The following is a 22,623-nucleotide window of genomic DNA, read 5'->3' on the forward strand; positions in this document are numbered from 1 at the left end:
AGTACAGCCAGAATGCTTCTTGTTAAGTGCCGTCATGTCAGTTCTGACCCATAGCAACCCTGAATAGGGTTTCCAAGGAGCGGATGGTGAGCTTGAACTGCTGCCCTAGTGGTTCAAGCCGACCTCACAGTCCAGTGCATTAACCCACTGCACCACACCAGGACTCTTAGAAGCCTAGAAAAGGATATTGTGCTTGGTAAGGTAGTCAGTGAAAAAGAGGTAGACCTTCAACGAGGTGGTTTGACACAATGACAGCAACACTAGGTTCAAACATAGGAACAATTGTGAGAATGGTGTAGAACCAGGCAGTGTTTCCTTCTGTTGTACATGAAGTCACTGTGAGTCAGAACCGCCTCAATGGTACCTAACGTTTTCCCTAAGTCTTCTCCTTGCTCATTGAGCCTTCTTGGTATTATATTATAAGGTTTAAATTTAGTTCCCTTTTCATAAGATTAATTACTTATTATTAAGACAAACTTCCTGCTTAGTGTTCAAGTAATTTCTGGCAATACAGAAGACCTAATTGGGTCATAAACAGGTAAACAATGAAGAATGATCCTTGTCACTCATTTGCCACTGTCTCGTAGGCTGTGATATAATGGAGCCCCCTAGTGGTCAAGAAGACTCATTTCATTTGGATTTCCTTATGCCATTCATTCAAAAGACACAAGCTGTCATTGGGCTCTGTTCCCCACAAAATGTCTGCTATACAGAAGCTTTAGCTTGTGCTATACAGATCTGATAACCCGGACTCTCTTTCAGCTAATTAGAGAAGTCAATTTTTTTGTTGTTGTTTGTTTCAAATCCTGAGAGTGCTGTGAGCAGTGGGAGCCAGGATGCATATTAGAGGTTTTGGCACATATAGTTACAGTGACATTAGTGGTCTTTGAATATCATGAAAAATGACCATCATTCTAAAAGAGATGTTAGCATTTTCTTGCTATCGGGAAACTGAAGGGTGGAGGGAGGGAGTGTGTAGGAAGTCCAGGAGAATTTTACTGTGGCTGCACTTTTACAATAAGGTGATGAATATTTACCGGGGGGAGGGGGCATTAGTTAAATTGTAAAAGCTACTGTAAAAAAAGAAAAAGACTAGAAGTTGATTTGCTTTCTAGTAACACTCTGTCTAGATGAAAGATATACTCTTAGGTGATAGTTTTCCTTTTTCTGTTTTGCCAAAAAACAAATCTCCTTGGGATTATTATGATTATGCATATTTAAAGACTCTCAAATTGATACTGAAAGAGGAACTAGTCAAAATGAGCAGTTCCTCCACTTCATGAAAACTGTAATGTGCAGCTCTCAGCTCTCTCCTCATCATGTCCTTTGAGGCCCATATTAAGCTCCTTGTATATTTCGTCAGCAGTAACAGATTTAATGTAATTTTAAAAACAAAAAAACAACAGCAACAACAACACATTACCTGTTCGCAAAATGTCCTTCTGAGACACATAAATAGAATGTTTCTGAGAATGAGCTAAATGCAGTGGTCTACAAAATGTGGATTTTAGACCCTTGGGTAATTTGACTGGTGTTCATGAATGTGAGCGAATTCCAGCATGTATTGTCTCCTGAAAAAATGTGTCGTTGTTAAATTAGCATTCTCTCATGACTGGCAGGCAATAAAAAGGACTGTAAAAAGGGCTTTTGGAACGGCCTTTATCAGCCTAACATAGCTGCATCTGTTCCCTTCTCTCTGTACACCCATCACGAGGTCAACGCAATGCATTTTATGGTGTGCTCACTGTTGGGAGAGGAGAGAAGGTCACATTTGGAATTTTAAAGCCATTTGTTCTCATCTGGCACCCTGAGTGGAAAACCATGTCTGTGGTAAATCTTTGGATCCATTCAACAAGCTAGAGGAAAGTACCTTGCACTAGGGATTATTGTATGACATTTGCTACCCAGCCCCATGCCACCTCCTTAAAGAAGCACACTGGGCAGGGGTTCTGAGGACAAACGGCAGTGGAGAGGAGAGCAGAGAAGAGGCGGGAAGAAGATAGGCAGTAAGAGTCCCACTGGAAGGATGCTTGAGACACTGGAAGGCAAAGACCTGATGGGCTGCGGTTTAAGGAACCCTGGGACCCAGGAGTCCTCTAGTTGCAGAAGCTTCATCTGAGTCTGTGGAGAGAGCCAATGGATCAACAAGCAGGCTGAGTTTGGCAGAGCATGGCTAAAGGATGAATAACACACACCTTTCCAGCTTGAGGTTTTGCTCTAAAGCTAATCAATTGGAACTGCTGGAATATTGTAGTTCAGTAAATGACTCAAAAAAGAGGCAGAAACTGTTTTGTTTTCTCATTCTTACTGCCCTTCCCATCTCTCATCCTCTCCCCCTCCTTCTATTTCTCTCTTCCGTCCTCCTTATTTAAAAAAAAAAAAAAAAGCTAGAAGCAGGGCTAACACAGGATGATTATATGGAATTTGGTGACTCTCTTAGAGGAACAAAAAGAGTAGCTGAAAAGTCAGGAGCATTGATCAGTCCTGTACAAAGAGATGCAAATGATGTCAAGAACCAGTTTCAGAAAACCCCTCCTGTTCAGGAAGGAAGGTAAAGACCAAAGTGTCCTAAATGGAGGAAAGGGGAAGATGGTTGTTAAGTGCCGTTGAGTCAGTTCCGACTCATAGCGACACTGTGTAAGGTTTCCAAGGAACAGTTGATGGATTTGAACTGCCAACCTTGCCATTCAAACCAATATTGCAGTCAAGTTCATAAGGTTAGTAATATAAACATCCCAATATGCTGTGCCCAGAGTCCTGGGGTAGCGCTGTGGGATAATACACTGGACTGCAAGGTTGGTTTGAACTGCAAGATTGATGGTTCAATACTCACTAGCCGCTCCTCAGAAACCCTATACAGGGTCAAACTGAGGTGACGTGATGGCACTTAACCACAACAATAACATGCTGTGCCCAGAAGCTATCATCAACTGGAAATTTAGGAGTATCTGTCAGCAACAAATGAAAACTACCAATTTAAAGTCCAAGTAAATTTTGTGTTGGAGAGATAGATAATGTTAGTCTCTCAAAAAATGTTCATTATTTTTTCTTTCAGTAATTAATGGTCACACACTGTGTTTGCGGTTATTACTAGAAACAACAGACAACCCAGAAGTGGTTGATGTGAAAGATGCCAAAGGACAGTAAGTATTCTCACATCTGGGCTTGGGTTGGCATTTCAAAAGCAGTGGGTAATTGGCTAATGTGTTGAACAGCTGGGAGGGCTGGCGCTGTGTTCCAGGTTGAAGGCAGATCCGCCACCACCATCCCCATTCTGACTCATGGAGACCTCATGTGTGTCAGAGGAGAACTGTGCTCCATAGGGTTTTCTGGAATTAGATTGTCAGTTCTTTCCGGATGGACTCAAATTGCCAACCTTTCCAATCTTTCTGTTTTGCATAACCATTTGCATCACCCAGGAACTCCTGAGGGTCTGTATTTGGGGGAAATTCATGAGTGAGGACTCTGGAATTACAAAGTGGCTGTGTGCCAGAATATATCAAGAAAGTGTGTACATGTGTGTTCATATAAGCTCACATGTGATATATGCATGTCTTGACTAAAAAGAATTTCCTTTTATGATTATGACCTTGTATCCTGGCTGTCTTTTATATTCCCTTCTTTGTTCCCTATTTTTAGTTGTGTCACTCTCTGTGAAACTGCTACATTCCCATTTCTTAAATTAATAATGGCAATAGAAGAGACTTCAATAGATTACCTTCCTCTTAAAAATCCCTCATATTATTATCCTTGCTTGATTTTTTTTTCTGCAAGTTTTTCCATCTATTGGCCTATTTGCCACCTCATCATTTCTTAAAAATTAAACAACACTGAGCAGAAAATGTGCTAGTGATTCACCCCAGGTGTAATGTGTATGAGTTAGTAAAGCAATGCAGTTTGGGTTCAGTTGAATCTTAACAGAAGTCCAGCATTAGGATAGTCTAGCTGCAGGAGTCTCTGTCACACATGCTTCCCACTCAATTGCTATTAGGTCCATTGTCCTGAAAATGACAGGATTAACATGAACACTTTTCCAGTGAACCTACCCCTGCCCTACCCTATTGAATGGTCCACCTTTCAGCATAGCCATTAGAGACCAGAGACAGCTTGTTCCACATAGCATGTACTACATTGGAAACACTCAGAAAATATTAAGCAAGTTTTCAAGGTTAAGAAAAAAGAATCCTCACATTGGAATTAATGAATTGTTGTTTTGTGTGGTTTTTTTTAATTTCCTTTTTAAAAACTTTATTTATCTCTCTACTTAGAACCCCACTGATGCTTGCAGTAGCATATGGCCATATCGATGCTGTTTCATTGTTACTTGAAAAAGAAGCAAAGGTAGATGCTGTTGACATCACGGGATGCACAGCCTTGCACCGAGGGGTATGTACAGCTCCCTGAGCTTTGGTCAAGTAGCTTTGCAATGAGCTTGCTGCTGCAACCTTTTTGTTCCCATATGAATTTTTAGTAAAAAGATTGATTCCTATGATAACCAATTAACCTCTGTCCACAAAAAAAAAAAAAGACAACATCTTTTGCAAAGGTAAAATATGGCAGCTACTCTTAAGTCCTGCCCTTAAGATTTCATGTAAGCTTTGGATAATAGATACATGAACACCTACTATTGGTAGAATTGTTTCTGCTTTTTTATTACAAAATGCATTTACATCATAGAAAAATTTCAAAATATAAAAATCACAGCAGCCAGTAATTCTATCTCTTGGAGGTAACCACTTGGTGACAAATACATTTCTAATCTTTTTGCTGTTGTAAATTTTTTTTTTAATTAAAAAAAAAGGAGAATACTGAAAACACTATTTTGGGACCTGCTTTTCTTAGTCTATGAGAAAACTTTTTCCATGTCACTGAATATTTTTCTGTGCCTTTGTTCTTAAGACTCCATTGTGTGTATGTGTTGTAATTTATTTGTTTCCTAGTCTTGAATGCAGTGCTGTAGGATAAACACTTGATTGCAAGGCTGGTTTGATCCACTAACTATTCCTCAGAAACCCTGTACAGGGTTGCTATGAGTTGGAATCGACTCAGTGGCACTTAATCTCAGTTTTGAATAGTCATGCAGTTGTTGTTTTTTATTTGTCCTTTCTTACAAATATTACTGAAATAAATATCCTAGTGAATAATTCTTTGCACACATCTGTTGAACTTCTTTTTGAAGCATGTCAAACCAACTAAATGAAACAAGAGCAGAAATCATAAAATAACTATTTTTACAATGGTGCTAAACATTCTGACGATTGAAACAGAGAGGAACTCTTAAGTGCTCAATGTCCAAAGCATTTCTTGGCATTTCCTGTGGGCAGTACCACAGCTGGGAGGTTTTATGCCAACAAGAAGTGAGGTCATTATTACTATAACAGTTTACAGTGTGGGGTAGACTTTGGGTTGTTAGCCACAAGATTGACAGTTCACCCCACCACACACTGCTTGGGAGAAAGATGAGGCTATTTACTCTCATAAAGATTTACAATCTCTCAAACCCAATGCAGAGTCACAGTGTGTTGGAATTCATTCACTGGCAGTTGGTTTTAGGTTTACAGCGAATCAAGAGAGTTACAGAGAGGCGAATTGACTGGTCTAAGATTTATAAGGAGTCCTGGTGTGGCGCTGCAAGATGTGTGCTGGACTGCAAAGTCGGTGGTTCAAACTCACCAGCAGCTCCTCAGAAACCCTATACAGGGTCGCTGTTAAGTCAGAACAACTCAATAGTACTTAACAACAACAGTAAGATTTGTAAGGGGGGAATCAGGATTTAGTCCACATCTACTTGTTTCTTAAGCCACTATTTTCAGCTTATATCATGATACTTTTCATGGTTATGTTTGGAGAGCCAAGAGATGTTTCCAAAATGGTAGCCTTCACAGTCATTCCTTTTATGAATCTTATTGGAATTATCCTGCCTGTGTTCTCGAAAGTAGGGCAGAGTCTGCTTGCCTTAAACCCAGACCTGTATCTGCTTACTGTAAGCCCAGACTCAATTAGCTGATGGCTTCATTTCAGAGTCTTCTGCCCATTTGAGTTCCACTTTGTGTTTTTAATTGCTATACATCAGATTATGACGGGACACGAGGAATGTGTGCAAATGCTGCTGGAACAAGAAGTGTCAATTCTCTGTAAAGATTCCAGAGGGAGGACGCCCCTGCACTACGCAGCTGCTCGTGGTCACGCCACGTGGCTGAGTGAGCTGCTTCAGATGGCACTTTCCGAAGAGGACTGTTCCTTCAAAGATAATCAAGGCTACACACCGCTGCACTGGGCTTGTTACAACGGTGAGTTGCTGGTGATTTGACTGATTCCACTGGGTTTCCCTAAATAGTACCACCGACATTGGTATCATACTGATCAGACATGAGGAAATAGCCTATTGCTGCAAAGCAAGATTTCAACACCCAAGACGAGTTTTCCTAAAATAGTTTTCCTTCATAGCTATCCTGTTTTATAAAACTGGAAAAACTCATTTTCCCAGTTTTGGTTATTCAGTAACATAATACTTAATCAAAACTTCTAATTCAATGAAATAGGCAATTTTTATATTGGCTTCTGAGTTACATGAAAAAAACAAAAACAAACAGGGATCCCACAAGGAATTATAATAATACAACTTACTTATATACAAGGTTCTTCTTTATATATAAGGAACATATAAGATTATATTACATATGATTATATATGTTATTGTTGTTATTAAATGTCGAGTCTGTTCCAACCCATAGCAACACTGTATAGGTTTTCCGAAGAACGACTGGTGAGTTTGAACTGCTGACCTTGAAGTTCAAACCGACTTTGCAGTCCAGCACATTAACCCACAGCACCACACCAGGACTCCCATGTGTTACATTTATATATAAGCTATAATGCACACATGCCTGAGGAGCCCTGTTAGTACAAGGACTGAACATCAGGCTGCTAACCGAAAGGGCAGTGATTCAAAACCACCAACCACTTGTGGAACGAGAAAGGTGAGGTGTCTGCTTCCATAGAGATTTACAGCCTTGGAAACCCTACGGAGCAATTCTAGTCTGTTCTATAGGGTCACTGTGAGTCTGAATTGGACAGCAGTGAGTTTGGTTTGGTTTGGACTATATATGTGTGGTGGTAGTGTGCTGTGGAGTAGGTTCTGACTCATAGTGACCTTGTATAGAGTTTCCGAGGATGTAAATCTTTATGGAAGCAGAAAGCCTCATCTTTCTCCTGCAAAAATGGCTGGTAGTTTCGAACTGCTGACCTTGAGGTTAGCAGCCTGACTTGTAACCACTATGCTACCAGGGCTGCTCCTAGGGCTCCCAACCCCACATATTGATCCAACTCTCTGGCAGTGGAGAACCTACAGGATTGGAAAGATGCAGTATTAACTGTAACGACAGGTGGCAAACCTGCCAGTTGACGTTCTTGTCACCTGGGATGGGATGGAGGTGTCTCTCTGCTCTTAAAACTAACCAGTTGCTCACAAGGGAGGAAATGTAGTCCTCTCCCATCTCCTAGAATCCCCTTTGGGACCCTAGTCCTACCTGCATAGGCCCTTAGGTTGGGATTCACACAGTCCCCCAAGGAATGGTACATGTAGGTGCTGCCCTAAGATAAGTCCTATGGGGATTCAAGTGTCTGGGACCATGTGAGTGAGGAACAGTGGTAGTTGAAAACGATATAACTTCCCTGACATTAGGAATGGTTTATAGTCATTACTTCACATGCTTCTTAATCCTCCTAAGAGAAGTTTCACCTTTTCTTATTTAGTGCTTGAATTTTAATATTTAACATTTCCAATCAGCATCAGTCTAAGAGAGATCACAAGGAAACTTTTAGTAATTTAGCACTGAGCTCAACCAAAAAGAGGTCCCAGGACAACAACCTGCAATCCAAAGTTAAATAGCAATGCCTTCCTGCTGTAAAACTGTATATTTCATAAACTTCATTCAGGTCCTTTATCCAGCAAAGATCCCATTATTTTGTAAGGAAGGTAGAACAGGGATCCCTAATTCCATTTTAGTGTGGGAACCCAAGGCTCAGAGATCTCAAGAAAGTTGCCCAAGATTACGTAATGAATAAAGTGACAGAGATGAGATTTTGGTTAATTCAAACTGGGTTGATTTGGAAACCACCTGTCATTTTATTGAAAATAATTCCTCTGATTCATGTTTTCATTCATTCAAAAATATTTATTTGGTGTCTGTGACGTGCCTGGCACTGTTCTTGGGTCATTTAAAGTATTTATGCAATATTTTATCATCAGAGCCTTTTCGCATGCATTATCTCAAATGTTGTTTTCTGTCTTCCCCTCTATGCTAGAAAACACCAAAAACCAAACCAAGTCAAGTTGGTTCTCACACATAATGACCCTAGAGAACAGAGGAGAACTGCCCCCTAGGGATTCCAAGGTTGCAAATCTTTATAGAAACTGCTGCCATGTCTTTCTCCCATGGAACAACTGTTGGGTTTGAACCACTGACATTCAGTTAGCAGACAAGCCCTTAACCATTGTGCCACCAGGGCTCCTCCTCTATACTGGTGGTGGTAGTATGCCGTGGAGTCAGTTCCGACTCATAGTGACCCTATATAGGGTTTCTGAGGCTGCAAATCTTGACGGGAGCAGAAAGCCTCATCTTTCTCTCACAGAATAGCTGGTAGTTTGAAACTGCTGACCTTGAGGTTAGCAGCCTGACTCGTAACCACTACATAATTATAAGTAAACCTATCTGTATAGAGTGCAAAGTAAATTTCCTAGTGCATATAAAGGAAAACTGCCAGGTGCTGTATGATAAGTACTAGATTGCAAGGTCAATTTGATTGAAGGTGGTGGTTCAAACCCACCAGTCACTCCTTGGAAATCCTATACAGGGTTGCTATGAGTTGGAACCAACTTGACAGCACTAAGCATCAACAACAACAAGGCATGCCTATGTTAGGCATTTTTATCTACTAAGAGCTGAAAGTAACAAAGAATTATGCTGCTTGCCAATGAAGTCTCTTTCTCTCTCTGTCTCTCTCTCTCTGTCTCTCTCTGTCTCTCTCTCTCTCTTTCACCAGAACATATGGCCTTCACTGTTTTGTGTATTCATCATATCTCAGAACACCTGTGAGCCTTGTTAAGAACATTTTGGCATTTTATGACTTTTAGCCAATGGAGAATGAACAATCTGCCAATTCTGGAACAGTCATATAGCAGAATGCAGTACTTAATGAAAAAAAGCTGGTTGGAATGAACCAAGTTTCTTTCTTAGAAACTCCCTTAATTTTTTTGATTCTTTACAGGTAATGAAAATTGTCTGGAGGTACTTTTGGAGCAAAAATGTTTTCGCAAGTTCGTTGGTAATCCCTTTACTCCACTGCACTGCGCCATGTGAGTAGAGATGGCAAGGTTTATTGATGCTGCTCTATTTCTTGGAACTGCACATGGAGATATTGCCGTTTAGGGAAGGAAAAAGCATTTTGATTACAGATAAGGCCAATATATTCCATTTTCCTGCTGAAGACAAGTAGCTCTGATAGTCAAGTGTGGTCCCTAATGTTAATGATTCTCCACGAGCTTCTGGTGAAATGCCACCGTTCAGGGCTGCACTGAATGAATTGTGACACAGATGTGAAGAGCTCTTGTTCAGATGTACCTTACATTTGTCTGTCAGATCCTAAAAACAAGTCAGGTTAAGAACAATGTGCTTAACGATGATTTGAATGACATTTTTATACCAGGAAGACATTTCACGTATTGTGATTCTTCATACTTCATAAGTCTTATTTGGTACATGTAAATTTTGTTCCAGTCTCATAATATGAACCATTATTCAGCATGCTCTGTGCTGAAACTATCCCAGGTGAAGTCACTGCTATAGTTTATAGTGTCCAGTGATTTTATGCCAAACTTTCACCATCACCCTGGGGAGCAAGGACACCAGTGGCCTATGGTCAGCCTGAGGCTCAAGCTCATCCAGGGTCCATGGTCATTCTAGGAAATAAGACCCACTCAGTCCAGGCTTCACCTTACTCTGGGCCATTCTATTGGAAAGGTATTAGAGGCATAAAGTGGATCAAAAAGTTATAAAGATTGTTGTTGTTTGGTGTGATTTTAAATCTGAAGGAACCCTGTATGTCATACTCCCCAAAGCCCTAACATGGTGCCTTAGATATATGGTATGCAATCAAGTCCTTCCTGGATTTCTAAAGAAGTGCTAGGGGTTGCAGAATGTTTGCCATTCAATAAATAGAGCACAGATATTATGCAGCAGATTTTAAAAATGCATCAGATTGTTATATATACAGAGCATAGAAAGATGGGACAGGAGGGGCTATATAAATTTTTAACGAGAGTGAGATTTTACATTTAAAATCCATTTTCATTTTAGAATAAATGATCATGAGAGCTGTGCATCTCTGTTACTTGGGGCCATAGATTCCAGCATTGTCAGCTGTAGAGACGACAAAGGAAGGTAAATGATCCGAAGATGTTAATGCCTCTGTCTTGATCATTCTTAGCCTCTGCTTTGTGGTTGCAGAAAAACATCTGAATTTTTTTTTTTTTTCATTGAAAAAGTAATATGTAAGTATGGCTTTTAAAAATTAAATATTACGAAGGACATAAAATTAAAGGCAATTTCCCCATTAGTCCAGAAACACTAGCTTCTTCCCTAGATGTTACCACTGGAAACTTTTTTCTAGATTGTCTTATTCACCCAAATAATTCCTAGACATCTCTACAGACATATAGAAGTATAAGGGGGCTTCAAAAAGTTTGTGGTAAAATGGAATTTAAAAATAATGGAAATTTTCCACCAACTCTTTGGAACCCTGGTATATATGCATATGTATTTTTATAAAAATTGGGAGCATCTTATGTCAGTGCTCTGCTTTAATGTATCTTAGACAAAACATGTAGATTTGTCACATTCTTTTTTAAATTGCATTATTATTTCATTGAATGGATATACTGTCATTTACACAGCCTGCTTTTTACTGAAGAACATTTAGGTTGATCCCAGCACTTTGCTATTACAAATTATGGTGCAATGAACATTCTAGTACATGTGTCTGTACACATGATCAAGTATACTTGGAAGACAGAGAGTCCTCGAAGAGAAATTCCCACATCCCATTGGGGGTCCTGGTGTGGCACTGTAGGATAAGCACTGTACTGCAGAACCAACTCGACAGTCCTTAACACCAACAACAACAGTTGCCATTGAGTCAGTTCTGATTCATGGAAACCTGCATATGTCAGAGTATAACTGTACTCCATAGTTTTTTAATGGCAGATTTGTCTGAAGTAGATTGCCAGAGCTTTCTTCTGAGGTGTTTCTAGGTGAATTCGAACCTCTAACCCTTAACTAACAGCTGAGTGCATTAATTGTTTGTATCACCCAGGAGATCCAGAAATACTTGATCAAAAGTGAATAGTTTTTAGTTTTGATGGCGCTGGTGGTACGCTGTGAAGACTGTTCCAACTCATAGTGACTCTATAGAGAGTTTCCAAGTGAATGGCAATTATCCTTTCAAAGAAATCTACTGTTTACATTAGGTGACATAGCCTTTTGTTTTCTTAACATGTAAAGAGCCAATATCTATAAATTAAAGGCTTAATTTTGAAACTGTCTTCTAATAAAAAGTATCAAAGATAAGAAAGGAGTCGCTGGTAACTCAAGATTAAAGGGTTATCTTGCTGAAGGAAAGGGTTTGAAGTATGCATATTAAGGGAGGTAAATATGGTAGAAGATAAAAGGAAAAGGAAACAGTGTAATAGGTGACAAGTAGGGTAGAAAAAGAAATCCAAGAAACTGCTATGTTGTTAAGTATCTTCCAGTCAGTTCCAACTCATAGTGACACCGTATAGGGTTTCAGAGAAGCAGCTGTTAGGTTTGAGCCATTGATCTTGACTGTTAACTGCATCTTCGGTACCTTTTGTTAGAAGATATTTTCAAAATTGGGAAAAGCAAGATTAAAGGATTAGTAGAGATAGTAAGGAGTCCCTGAGTGATGCACACAATTAGCACAGTCACTTCTTAACCAAGAGGTTGGAGGTTCAGGCTTACACAGAGGGACCTTGGGAAAAAGGGCTAGTCTACTTCTCGAAAATCAGCTTCTGGAAATCCTGTGGAGCCCAGCTCTACTCAGACACCCCTGGTGTCACAATGAACACGAATCAACTGGAGAGTAACTGCTTTTAATTATGATAAATCCATGATCAGAGTCACCATAGAAGAGGAGGCTGCAAAGAGCTCATGGAAAAATTCCATTATCTTTTCATTCCTTTTTTCCATGAACTTTTTGAAGCTCCCTCACACGTACCTCCCTGAATCTACAGGGTACCAGTCACACAGGATATCTCAGCGTTCACTCTGTGTAACCTTCAGAGAGATTTTGATCATTGTTCCTAGATACTGAGCCATTCTAAATCCTTTGGACAACACCCTGCCCATGTTTCTCAAAGAAGGTGTGTTCTAGTTAAGGAAACCAAATCATCCTGTTTTCAATTTTTAGAACACCACTTCATGCGGCAGCCTACGCTGACCATGTGGAGTGCTTGCAGCTTCTTTTGCGACACAATGCTCAAGTGAACGCAGCGGACAATTCAGGGAAGACAGCACTTATGACGGCTGCTGAGAACGGGCAGGCAGGCGCTGTGGGTAGGTACTTGCCATGGGGACTTTGTACTCATACTCACTCAAAATCAAAACGACATAAAATCCAGAATTCACTGATCACTTGTATCAAAACCCCACTGCCACTGGGTTCATTCAGACTCCTAGGGACCGTTTAGGACAGAGTAGAATGGGGTTGCCTAGGCTATAAATCTTTATGAAAACAAACTGCTTCATCTTTTTGCCAAGGAAATGGATTCACATCACTGACCTTCCAGTTAGCAGCAAAGTACTTTAACCACTGTACCACCAGGGCCCCTTCTCATAGTACTGTTGTTGTTATGTGCCGTGGAGTCAGTTCTGACTCATAGCGACCCTGCATAGGGTTTCTGAGGCTGTAAATCTTTATGGGAGCAAAAAGCCTCATTTTTCTCCCACAGAACAGCTGGTAGCTTTGAACTGCTGACCTTGCAGTTTGCAGCCCGATTTGTAACCACTACGCTACCAGAGCTCCTTTCTCTTAGTTTACACATGTAAAAAAAAAAGACCACTAACAGTTTTACATAAGACACCTGACTGTATTTGCTCAATTTTCTTCAGTTTCCTGTTACTTGACTATTAGTGCACCTTTGTAAAAATGAGCCAACCTTTCTGCGGTGAAATTTCTTAATATTTAGAAACGAAATATAACAAAGAATCATTTTAATTGGACATAATAAAACTGTAAAGACAAAGTCAGTGCCCTCAACTGTATTTGGATGTAATAAATATGGCAATAAATTGCTCCTTTAAAAAGAAAAACAGACCAATGAAATATGATTTCTATAAGCTGTACTAAGATAAATATGTTTTTGTAGTAATGTCTTCAGAATGCATGTGATTAACATCTGGTGTAAGTAACCGTCTTTTGGCTTTTCCTGTAGATATTTTGGTGAACAGTGCCCAGGCTGACCTGACTGTACAAGATAAAGACTTGAATACACCCTTACATTTGGCTAGTAGTAAAGTATGTAAAGGAATTTTAAACATTGCTGTTTGATATAATAATAATAGTACTTCTAAAAGTCTGTTTATTTCAGAAGTATGGATCTAAATTAAAGTACATATTTCTCAAGATGTTGTCGACTATAAGGGGAATTGGGAGAGGTCAGACCCACCCAGGGTTAATGAGGATGTGCCTTTTATGACATTTGCCTCATGAAATATTTGTTGTATTCTAACTGTCACTATATCTGTCTTCATGGTTGTACTATTTTGGTTTGAAACATAGGTTAGGAGCTTAGTAATATGACTTCTAAAAGATAAACTGTACCATTTAAGACCTTCTAATAACACAACCCAAAAACGTCTACCCTGAGCTATATGTATATATACTTTATATATATGTTGTTGTTGTACAGTGCCATTGAGTTGGGTCTGACCCATAGTGACCCTGTATAGGGTTTCTGTGGAGTGGCTGGTGAGCTTGAACTGCCAACCTTGTGGTTCAAACTGACTTTGCAGTGTAGCACATCAACCCACAGCGCCACACCAGGACTCCAACAGTATATATATACTCCAACAGTATATATATATATAAAGTTGTTGTTGTTATGTGCCATGGAGTCGGTTCCGACTCATAGTGACCCTGTACAGGGTTTCCGAGGCTAGAAATCTTTACGGGAGCAGAAAGCCTCATCTTCCTCCCATGGAGCAGCTGGTAGTTTCGAACCGCTGACCTTAAGGTTCGCAGCCCGATTTGTAACCACTACGCTACCAGAGCTCCATATATATATATATATATATATATATATATCCATGTGCCTTTCTATGGTGCATAGTTCAGTGCAAAGAATGTGTTGTTGTTGTTTTATAGTGTTGTGTTCACATGTAGCTCAAGGTTTCTACTTCCATAAAACAAATTATTTCTATTACAAAAATGAGATCATACTTTATTTACTAAAATGTTATACGATGGATATATTCCTTTAAGGGGTGGAATTTTATGGTGTTGTAGATGTGTGGTTTTCTGTTTTAGACATGTGTTATCATGCATTTGCCCATCCCTATTGTTAAACATATAGCTTGTTTCCAACGATAATCTACTATAAATAATACTTACTGTACAGATTTTTAAAATAATTCTTAATAATTCTTTAAAAATAAATCTCTAATATGAAAGTATTGAGTCTAAGGATACGAATATCTTAAAGACTAAATTGCCCCCTTTTAAGGTAGCCACAGTTTATACTCCCCCATCAGTGTGTCAGAAGGAGACTTACACAAACATTGCTACAATTATACTCACGACCCGGGTAGAATAGGATACCAGTTAACCCAGTGGTAGTGACTTAGCTCAATATAGTTACAGTAATAAATTCTATCAGTGTTACGAAAAGTCTCAGACATGCTTTTCACTCGATTCATTTTTCTCTCTTCATGTTTTGAGAAATTCATGGAAACTACAAAAAGCGCTCAGTTTCATGAGTTTGTTTCAAGGTGTAGGGTTCTAGTGAGTATTTGAGAAGTGCAATGGTTTTCAAATTTTATGATGCAAAGGAATCACCTAGGGATCTTGTTAAAATGCAGCTTCTACAGGTGTGGCGCTGTGGGTTAACAGGTTGGACTGCAAGGTCAGTTTGAACCGCAAGTCCAGAAGTTCAAGCTCACCTGCTGCTCCTCAGAAACCCTATACAGGGTCTCTATGAATCGGAATCGACTTGATGACACTTAACAATAACAAAATCACACAGTAGTAAGTCTGGGGTAGGGCCTGGGATTCTGCATTCCTAACAAGTTCCAGGGTGATTCTGGTACTGGTGGTCTAAGGACCACACATTGAGGAGCAAGGACTTAACCGTGATTCCTTAATAGTGCATTAGGCTTGAAATTGTGAAAAGGCTCAGTTTTATCAATTGATTTTTTAAAAAATTGTCAACCATCTTAAGTCTATCAATAAAAAGATGTCAAGCTAGTTGGGAAGGAAAAGAAGGAGTTTTCCTGAAATAGGCTTTCTAATGAGCTAAGACAGTGAATGATGCTGAGTGCTACAGAGAACAGGTGCCACGGGCATTGTAAGGCTCCAGGGTCACTGAGACGGTAATGAAGGCTTGGGGAAGGAGCTGGGACTTTTTGTATGTTTCAAGAGTAGGTCAGAGGATAGCTGAACTAGCATCTGTGTCAGCTCTCAGTGACATTCATGCTAAAGATTATCTTAGAAATATTCATCTTTTAGATCAGACCAAGGCCTAATAGAGTTTAATCATAACTCTTCATCAATATCATAGAGTTTCTGTGGCCCTTTAACTATTTTCATTCTAGAAGAAAAAAGTTACTTGGAAAATAGCCTCATAGAATGTTTTTAGGCAGAGGAAATTCATTTTCAATTTAGAGCAAAATGAAGTAGTTTTTTAAGGAACTTATCTGTGTCTTATCACTCTTATTCTTTATTAGGGTCATGAAAAATGTGCCTTGCTAATACTTGACAAGATACAAGACGAGAGCCTTATTAATGCAAAAAATAATGCACTGCAGACGTAAGTGTCAATATCTAAAGTCTGTTACAGACCCAAATTCACAGTCATTTGTTCAACAAATAGCAAACAACTGCTATGCTCTAGGCTAGTATTTGGGAGTACAGTAGGGAAAGACATAGGCCTGGCTTCCCATTCATACCTGCATGTGAACCAAGCTAGCCATTTCCTGCCATAATCCTCGTTTTGATATGCCTCCATAGAATTGTGCAAAGTCTGTGGTTATTTAATAACAAAAATAGTGGGCTGTTAGAAAATTTTATGGGCTGGCATATATGGGGAAATTGTTTCTGTCAGTGTATTAGCATTATGTATGACACAGCTTCAAGAAATTCCTGGAAAACTGGAATGAAAAGATAATGGAATGTTTCCACAAACTTTTTGAAGCCCCCTCATATTCTTACTGGAAAATGCCTGCTTATTAAATCATGGTCCCTGGATAGGTTTGAAAAGTTTCTAAGCTATTTGTCGTAATTACATTTTAATATAATTCAGTGTAACCCTCAGTGTGAAAACCCTAAAAGCTGCTTCATTTTCCATTTTAAGAAATTAATTATGCATTTATTTTAAGGGCAAAGAAATATTATGGGTTTTGGGGGTTTTTTGGTTTTGTTTTTTTCAATTTAAGATTCTTAAAACCACATATAGCAGAACATGTGAAATTTGACATTATTCTTTAAAGTTTTATAAATTTGGTAAAACATCTGTGTGCATTTAATAATAACAAAGAGTTTTAAGATGATTTATGAGATACTGATGCAAGTCAGATGAATGGTGTGAAGCAATGATTCAAGTGCCTTAGTAGAAACCATGGGATGTACAAAACACACCTGAGCTTCAGTTTTTCCACTGTCTTCATATCTGTTGTCAGTGAGGTAGGTTGAGGTGCAGATTATTTGTAAAAGCTCCAGAGGAATCTGAGTCAGATCTGGAAGAACAGGTGGACCATTATCACCTGGAAAAGGTCTGGTTCACAATTTTTTTTTTTTCTTTAGTCCAAAAGATTTGAGTGTTACTTATAGATTCTTAAGCCCTTTTTTTCTTTTAATACTGTATGTTAGCAAAAGTGGCACATTCACACACAAATATGTATCACAATTGACACTTGGTGTCGTGTTTTGTAGACCTCTCCACGTTGCTGCGCGCAATGGCTTGAAGATGGTAGTTGAGGAGTTGCTAGCCAAAGGGGCCTGTGTACTTGCTGTAGATGAAAATGGTAAGTGGAAAAAGTAACCAATTACTATAGGCACCTTCCATACACTGGCTGAAGCCAGAGTAGAATAAGAAAAATAGGGGCTAGTTTGAAAGACAGTAAGAATTCTCCCCTTTGGAAATTCCATGTTGTGTGAGAAATCAAGCAGGGATAATTTGTCCTGTCTGTCTGTTTGTAAAACACATAGACCACCTGTAGCCCACCGGTGCTGTCCATTTTGCATGTGATGTCAACAGCTGGTCTCTAACTCCTCAGTGTAGTAGTTAAAATGTTTAAAACGTGATTAAAAACAAATCCAAAAAACTTTGACATTCAAAGTTGTAACTGCATACACTGAAGAGTTCGGGATTGTCATATCATTAGTGCATGCTCTAGGGCTCAAATAAAATCCTTGGTCTTTGATTCTATTTCAGTTCATTCTGAGATCAAACCTCTTATGATGATTATTTTAATGAATAGATCAGAACTCAAGTTTTCTAGTATGGAAGTCTGGGGGACATGAGTAAAATTTCTTAATGTCTAGGCTTGAAAGCTTCTCATCTACATAATGTGCCTTTTCTAAATGAACTAACTCTTAGCAGAAGCTACCTAAAAAAATTGTGATAGCTAATGAATACTGGAATTGTATTAAACTACCATTTCAAGCATAGTGCCTATTAACCTTGGGGAGCAAGAGAAGAACTTCTGGATATTTATGAGTTCAGTACTTTTTAAAATGTGGCGTTAATTGTGGCATTTAATTGAAGTATTATAATGAAGCATATTAACATAACTCAATTAACTGCTTATTACAGGTATTGGAATTAGCAGCTCGTCCCTATTTCTCAGAAGTAAGCAGCCATACTGACATCATTAGCTAACTTTTATTAGTTTCGGTTTTGCAGTCCCGTTTATCCTAGCATGTGCCCTGTCCCCAGCCTGGCTCATCTAGGAAGAGCAGAATGCCCTCTGTTACTCCATCTCCTTGGTTTTCCACCTCACATTCCCTGATGCTCGTATCATCGTAATATATCTTGGGATTGGCATGCAGAGACCCACAATTTCTCCAAAATAACCAGAGACCAGTATAACTTAGTTTTACCCTTCTCAGATATAAATTTGCTTTATCTGTGTTTGCCCAGCCTTAGGATCTAAAGCCCTGGCCAGTGATACTATGACTGGTCTCAAAGGTCTGGGAAAATTTAGGACTGTTTGGCATAGAATTTGGAATCGTAAGTCCTATCATCTTCATGGATTTTTGTGAATGCAGTGTTCAGATACCTGTCTCTTCTTGTTCATTTTCATACCAGAGAGAGAAGTAATCTGTTTACTGGGCAAGAAAATAATCAGGTCAAATGATGACAAATAAAATATTGAGTTTTATTAAGCCACTTCCTCTCAATAATCAGATGAGTGAGTGGCTCATTGTAGTAGCAAGGGACTGATAGGGAGTTGTTGTTGTTAAGTGCCATCGAGTCGGTTCCGACCCATAGCGACCCTGTACGAGAGAAGGCTAATAATAAAGGTGAGCTAAGGGTCCTAATTCAATCAAAGACTCAATCCACCGCCTCACAATAGCTGATTGATACATTGAGGCAGTTTTATTGTGGGACCCATTAAGTTGAAATGTTAAGAATGGACAAGTCTAATCATGGCAAGCATATTTGTTTCCCCAGATCTGTTAAATTCGGGATTGGGGACTTTTGTTGGTAATATGAATTTTTTTTTTTAAATTCTTTTTGAGATTTCTCTTAAAAGAGTAAATTTCTAATCACAAGCAACCAGTGCCTCACTATGTTTGATCTACTCAGATGTTTCCATTTTTCTAAAACCAGTTCATTGGTGTATATGCAAGAGGGCTTCGAACAAATGTGTAGGAAAATTCCATTGTCTTTTAATTCCATCTTTCCATGAACTTCTTGAAGTGTAGATAGAGATAGATACTGCCCGTGAATCAATTCCAACTTATGGTAACCTTATGAGCAACAGAACAAACCGTGAGCTGCGCGCGGGATACCGTCCCGTACTCACAATCACTGGCGATATAAAGTACATGTAAAGTAATAAAAGTACATCAGTCACTTTTAGAGATATCTCAACTTGGTGTGGCGCTATTGGATAAGCACTGGATGCCAACCACAGGGTTGGTGGTTCAAACCCACCAGCTGCTCCTCGGGAACCCTATACAGGGTCACTGTATGTTGGAACTGACTCTATGCATTTAACAACAATAAACTTTGAATATCTTTCCTAATCTGATATGCAATTACCTACAATTGAAAGTCATTGTTCTCAGAATGAGAGTCCTACTCTGGCTGAAGCCTGAGGCTCATGGTGTTGTGTGCTCTCAAGTGGAAACATCCTCCTAGTTGCTCTGTTGCTGTTTTTGTGGAATCGTGTCCAACCCCCTCACCCTAATGTTTCTGTTCACCAGGTGAAGGCTGGAATTCTGCCTAACTTTAGATAATACCATGCTTGTTGTAATCATGTGAGCTGAAAAAGAAAACCCTCCCTAAAATGTCTCCTCCACCTGTCCAGCCTTACTCCCAGCATGACTTGTACAAAGTAACTTTTCCTTTTGCCTGGCATGATTTTAACTCAACATACATCTCCGCTTGTGAGATCATACGAGATGTACTGTGGAATGCTCACGCCTCCTTTGGATGCCCCAGTACTAACCACTGCCTTGTCTGCATTTACGCCCAGGTCATACCCCGGCCCTGGCTTGTGCTCCTAACAAAGACGTGGCTGACTGTCTGGCCCTCATTTTGGCTACCATGATGCCTTTTTCTCCTTCCAATACAATGACGGCTGTCAACTTCGTTTGTTTTAAAAAAGACAATTTGAGCAGGACAACCCTCTCCAATTTGGGTAGCATGGTTAGCCTATGCAGTAACAACGTAGGTTCAGAGGATGGGTACAATGAAAACGATTCAGATTCGGAAACGTTTTGACTTTGGACTGTAGCAGCTTTTCGTTGATCACCCATGTTGAAGGAAGGGAAAGAAGCTTGAATTCCAAGATTATGTTTTGTTCAAATGTGATTTGGGGCCCACGCTTCCAGAAGTCAATAAAGAAGGAATTAATCAAACCAAGGGAGGACAGCTATGCTGTAGGGGGAGCATTCACACAGATGGGCCCTGATGTGGCTTTTGTCGTGTTTTCCTTAGATCTAAGGTACTTCTGTGAAAGTCTACCTCTCATTTTAAATAAGGGGGAAAAAATGACTTAATTCTTGTTTTGTTGGGGATAATGTGTCAGAGAGGGAGCTGTTCTCTATAAAGATTTTGTTTTCATGTTCTCAGCAGTGAGTTCTCAGAATTATATCAATGTGACATTCGTGTCCCCTAGGGTGGCGGGGAGAGAGAGGAAAGGGTGGATAGGAAATGTCTCAAACCTCTCCTTACTTTGATATTTACTTCCTCACTAGAAGCCAAAGGTAAAGGCATTCATCTTAAAAAATAATGCCTGTAATTACTTTTAAAGGCAGTCCCACTATTTATTTCCCCTTTATAGTAAGCACTTAAATATCCAGAACTCCTTTCTGAGGATGAATTTAAAAATTGAACTTGCTTTAAAACACACAAACACACACATACACACACTTATAGCACCCAGTGTTTCCCATAACAAACTTGTGGCTAATTTCATCCAAGTGACTGAATCCAAATTTATCTAATAGCATTTTAGATGAGATGCTATCACACCACAACTTTGAGACAGTATGCAACTTCTAAATGGAACTCCCTTTTATAAATTCATCTTTAAATAAAATTGCTGATATTTTGAAAACGTCAGAACCATCAACATTTTTCTTCAAATATATGATGAGATATTTCATATAGGAAAAAACATGTTGAATGACATTCCCAGTCAAGGTCATGGCAAGGGAATGAAAGTGTGACTGCAAAGGGAAAAAAGAAAACTTAAACAAATAGAAATGGGTGATAAGGAAATGAAAGCCAATTGCCGATTGTTTGATGATGAAATCAACATAGTGAATACTGTGTCTGCTCCCTCTGCCAAAGCTTCTAGGTCAAACGGACCCCGTTCCGCACTTGGAACAGCTGTACAAAAAGAAGAATGAGACTTTTTACAATGTATGCACATGCACACACACACATATATGTGTATATGTATATATATATATATGTATGTATTTCATCAACCAGCCATACCTGAGGACCAAAATGCATCAGTTGAAAATTGAAGATTTAAATTTTTTTTCCTTCAAAATGGAAGTGAGAAATGAAGTAGCTTTTCTATGGGGTTAAAATGTAATCTTTTTGTGTAACAGTCCTTGTTGTATTTTATATTTCTTATGATACAGATTTGTAGTTGATGGTTGAGCATTTGTAACTGATTATGTGTTGACCACGGTTTATTTTTTTGCCAAACTAGAGAAATGTTCATAGACTTTTTATGTAAATGTGTTTATATTTATTTGAAATGAAATGCTGAGGGAACATATCCATTGTTTGTTCTCTGTTTTAATTGCTATCTATCTTAATTGGAATAACAAAAAAGACAGAAAACCACACACAACCCTGGGCTAGCCAGAAGTCCTGGGGCCAAGCTCATCGTGTCCACTGCTAAGGTTTCCAGCTGACCCTGAAGTTCTTTCATGTCAATTGGAAAGGGGTACAAGATCAAGATCTGCAGTCCACTGCTCACCCCGAGTCTTCAGTTAGCTTAGAGTTTACAAGACCTTGGAGCCCATGTGCATAGAGGAATATCTGTACTAAAGTGGCCCCCCAAAAAGATACTAAATACATGGAAAAGAAAATCTCACATGGTCCCACTATCCTAATGGGAAACTATGTCAGTGTGCTGGCACGTGTCCAGAGAGGAGAGATAAAAATCACCAGCTCAAGTGCTATTTTCCACTTGAGGAAGAGACCGGAGAGGAACATGTTGTGTTAGGGCAGTATGTGCTGATATTTTATAACCAGTTCCATTTTAACATGGAAATTTCTATTTTGTAATTGTATGTGAAAGATTTTCTAAAACAGTGTTCTAGTGTATCTGGATCAAATACAGATACTGTATTATATTTTTCATCTAACTGTAAAAGACTTTAATCTTACTCTTTTAATAATATCCTGAATTTAATTAAAACCCACCTTGGGTTTTCACAAATAAGAACTTGTTCAAAGAACTTTGGTTTTTTGAACTGTTGGTGTTGTGGTCTCCTCATCCTTCTGTACTTTTTGTTTGTTTTAGAGTTTGTTTGTTTTTTAATTGCTTATGAGCAATAATGACTTTACCTTTACCAACTCCCTGAAAATCAGGAAGATCCATTGTTGAAGAGGCATGATATACTGCGGTGTCT

The 22,623-nt window shown here is 39.1% G+C and overlaps 1 protein-coding gene across 1 annotated transcript in view; it reads left to right on the forward strand.

Annotated features, from left to right (window-relative positions):
• Positions 1-21,378, forward strand: part of ANKRD44 (ankyrin repeat domain 44) — a 400,403-nt gene extending 379,025 nt beyond the window's left edge. Inside the window, exons 18-27 of the mRNA XM_006862012.1 lie at positions 3,056-3,143; positions 4,269-4,386; positions 6,074-6,290; positions 9,271-9,358; positions 10,359-10,442; positions 12,487-12,632; positions 13,511-13,593; positions 16,020-16,102; positions 17,224-17,315; positions 21,320-21,378. Of these exons, the coding sequence (XP_006862074.1) occupies positions 3,056-3,143; positions 4,269-4,386; positions 6,074-6,290; positions 9,271-9,358; positions 10,359-10,442; positions 12,487-12,632; positions 13,511-13,593; positions 16,020-16,102; positions 17,224-17,315; positions 21,320-21,378 (1,058 nt within the window). The remainder of the gene's footprint in view (positions 1-3,055; positions 3,144-4,268; positions 4,387-6,073; positions 6,291-9,270; positions 9,359-10,358; positions 10,443-12,486; positions 12,633-13,510; positions 13,594-16,019; positions 16,103-17,223; positions 17,316-21,319) is intronic.
• Positions 21,379-22,623: the final 1,245 nt, after the last annotated feature.

Source organism: Chrysochloris asiatica, unplaced genomic scaffold (assembly GCF_000296735.1).
Source record: "Chrysochloris asiatica unplaced genomic scaffold, ChrAsi1.0 scaffold00045, whole genome shotgun sequence".
Taxonomy (NCBI): Eukaryota; Metazoa; Chordata; class Mammalia; order Afrosoricida; family Chrysochloridae; genus Chrysochloris; species Chrysochloris asiatica.